The sequence below is a fragment of the Apis dorsata genome, unplaced genomic scaffold (assembly GCF_000469605.1).
Source record: "Apis dorsata unplaced genomic scaffold, Apis dorsata 1.3 scaffold_1005, whole genome shotgun sequence".
Taxonomy (NCBI): Eukaryota; Metazoa; Arthropoda; class Insecta; order Hymenoptera; family Apidae; genus Apis; species Apis dorsata.
Genome location: NW_006264106.1, coordinates 11,826 through 15,351, shown reverse-complemented (window position 1 = coordinate 15,351; position 3,526 = coordinate 11,826). Strand labels below are relative to the sequence as shown.

The following is a 3,526-nucleotide window of genomic DNA, read 5'->3' as shown; positions in this document are numbered from 1 at the left end:
ACTTTATCTTATTATAAAAAAATATTTCCAAATGAAATTATATTCAAAATAAAAAAAAATACTAAAATTTTGAATTCATGCCAAAAAGATTTTCTGCTGTAAAAGAAATTGTTTCATGTATAATTAATTATATTTTAAATTTTTTCATTTAAAAACACTTTCATTTAAAAACAAAATTTTCGAATTTCTTTATAAGCTAGTTTACAACGATTTTTGAAATTAATTATATCGGATAAAATATATTTTTATACATCTATTTTTTCATTTATATGTAAATTGATTTAAAAAAAATTATATAAAAAATGCAATACATATGAAAAAAATAAAAAAAATATAAACTCGATACAATCAATAGATTGTAAAATTAAAATTTTTTATTTTAATTATTTTTTCGAATTTTATAAAATAAAAAAAAATCATTACATAAAATTCTACTTAATTTCAATGGGATTATTATTTCATAAAGTTATTTAAAAATATTTATAAAAGTTATTTAAAAATATATATAAAAATATATAATATATAAAGTAAATCAATAAGAATTATTATTTAACACAAAATATCGCTTCATATTGATTGTATCAAAAAAATACCTTAAATTATATAGCATTTTAAGAAATACTGCAGATGAATGCAATTTAAATTTTTTAATATCTTAATTTTTTTATAATATCAAAATGATCTAGTGTTTTTTAAAATCAATATATATATTTTTTTAGTAAATCTTTTTTAATGGATAAACGATCATTCAGCGATCTATAATATGATGATTTTGAGTTGACTTTGATATCTTTAAAATCACACAAAATTTCAAATCATATATTGAATAAAACATTTATTATAATTCGAGTCTTGTGTTTACAATATTCATATTTATATTAAATTAATTTAAAATTACAATATTATTTTAATATATTATTCTTAAATTAAAAAATTATTCTTAAATGAACTATATACAGTGAAAAAATGCGATAAAAATTAATGTAATAGTAAATTAAATATAATTAAATAATAAAATATAATTAATAAATTAAGATAAATTCAAATAAATTAAGATGGATTCAAATGAAGTCATTTTTTATTAACAAGATGGAATCGATTTAATAATGCAGATTTGATACTATTGATATCAAATCTTAAAATCATTCAATATATTTTCAAGATATTATAAAAATTATAAGCATTTATAAACCATTAATTTTTGTAATATAATTTAATTGAACTATATTTCTTAATTTAATTTAATTTTTATTCCATAGTTTTTTTTTGTTTTTTTTTATTTTCAATGCTATTCTTAATTATATAACATTATAGTATAATTCGATATAAATATGCAAATATATTCTAAAAAATTCATATTTTTTTAATTTTAATTTTGATATCAAACAATAAAAAATGTAAACGATATGATATTTATTATATTCATTATTCATTCATTATTTATTAATAAATATTTAAGTTTTAAATATTAATACTAATATTAAGTTTTAAATATCTGAATATTTGAATTAAAACTTATATATAAGGAAATAATCTTTAAGGAATTGCAAAAGTAATAGATTGTTTGTATTCGCAGAATGTTCTTCATGGTGATATTGTGTATAATACTACTATTATTGCTGCTATATTTTGGCTTGCAGAAACCAAAAGGATATCCTCCAGGTACTATATTTTTTAATAACATAATATATTATTTATATTTCTTAATATATATAATTATATGATATTATATGACTCATTCCCCATCTTTTTAAATGACATATTTTAACTTATTAATTTGTAATTTTAATTTAGAAATATATAGTATTAATGTGCGAGAGCAAATACATTTGCTGTAAAATAAATTAGAACAAAATTTCAATTTATCTTCTTGAAAAATCAATCATTTTAATATATAAATTCAATGATATTTTTGATTAAACATTTATAATTTTCTTATTAAAAAAAAAAAAAAAAATAAGATAAATTAAAAATATTATTCTTTTTTAAATGATATTTTTGAAATGAATCTTTTTGAAATCTTCGTATAAAATTTATTTTTGATTTGATTGTACTTTATTTTATTTCCTTGTTATCTCAAAAATTTTAATAAAAATATTTTTAAATTCTAATATTTTTATTAAAATTTTTGAGATAATAATTTTTTAGTTTAATTTTTTAGTTTATCAATTTCAAAATTTTAATGTGATAAAAAATAATGAAAGATAATATGAATATATTCATCAAATAAAATTAACAAGTTAAAGCTCATCAATCATACTTTAATTTATTTTTATTTTTAGTTTACGAAAACCCACAAACTTCAGAAATTAATAAAATAAAATATTTACTTTATTCACTTTTTAAATGGAAAATTGATTTTCTGATGTATAAGAATTTTTTTGAAATGACTAATAGAAGTTGTTTTTGAATTTTTTAAGTGAAAAGTAATATCAATTTTTTATTATTTGAAAGCTTTTATCAAAAAATAATTATATTAAAATAATATATTTTGAACAATATTTTTTATATATATTATTGTTATCGTTTGATCTTAGTTTTGAAATATTCAAAAAATATTTTAGCATAATATTATCGCCTATAAATGATCATTGTTTTTATATAATCTAACTAAACTTTTTCATAATGTTAATAAAATATTAAATATTTCATAAATAAACAATTATAAATAATGCTAATTTAGGTTAAAATTGTAGAAAAAAATATGTATAGGAATATACATATATGATTACTATTTAGTTTTAAATATATTTTAAATTTTATTGACTATTTACTAGTAAGAGTAGATTTCCAACTAAATTCCATATAACAAATTTGAAATATTATTAAAAACATAATTTTTATTAACTTTTTTTTATATTAATATAAAAAAAATATAATGGTCCGACTTATTCATGGCACTATATTTTATAATAATAAAAATGATTCAACAAAGTTTCAATGTTTTAAATTAAATTATTTAAATACAAATGAAAATTCACATATAAATCATTAATTATAAATATACAAATCCAGAAAATTCTATAAAAATTTTAAATTTAAAAAAATTCGTTCGAAGTTAATAGATTTTGTTTAACAGAATTCAAAATTCTATTTTGTCTCTATCAAATTTTATTTACATTCGAGAATTGTTTTTTTAGCTCAAGGTTCAAAAATGTTCTTTATTAGTTGTTATTAGCTGATTCAACTAGTTCTTATTATTTTTATCTTCAAAGATTAAAAAAGTTCTTTTAATTATAAAAAAGTTGTGTGATTAGGTTTAAAAAAATTCTTAGCGATCTGGAATTTAACAAAATTCTGATTTTTCTTAAAAAGAAAGAAATAATTAAAAATTGTAAGAACGTTTCGATTCCTTTTCTCTCTACGTTCATTTCGGATTGTGAATCTTTAATAGACAAAATGATTATATTCAATTATATTTATCTTTTTTTCAAATCGAAAGCAAAAGAATGAATTTTATTGAAAAAAAAATGAATATAATGTGCAAAATATATATTTTTTAAGTTGTATTTTTATGATTGCTTTG

At 16.0% G+C, this 3,526-nt stretch overlaps 1 protein-coding gene across 2 annotated transcripts in view; it reads left to right on the top strand.

Annotated features, from left to right (window-relative positions):
• Nucleotides 1-3,526, top strand: part of LOC102672041 (probable cytochrome P450 303a1) — a 22,507-nt gene that overhangs the window by 8,169 nt on the left and 10,812 nt on the right. For both annotated transcript variants that reach the window (XM_031514469.1, XM_031514468.1), the window contains exon 2: nt 1,577-1,662. In XM_031514469.1, the coding sequence (XP_031370329.1) occupies nt 1,578-1,662 (85 nt within the window). In that variant the 5' untranslated portion in view covers nt 1,577. The remainder of the gene's footprint in view (nt 1-1,576; nt 1,663-3,526) is intronic.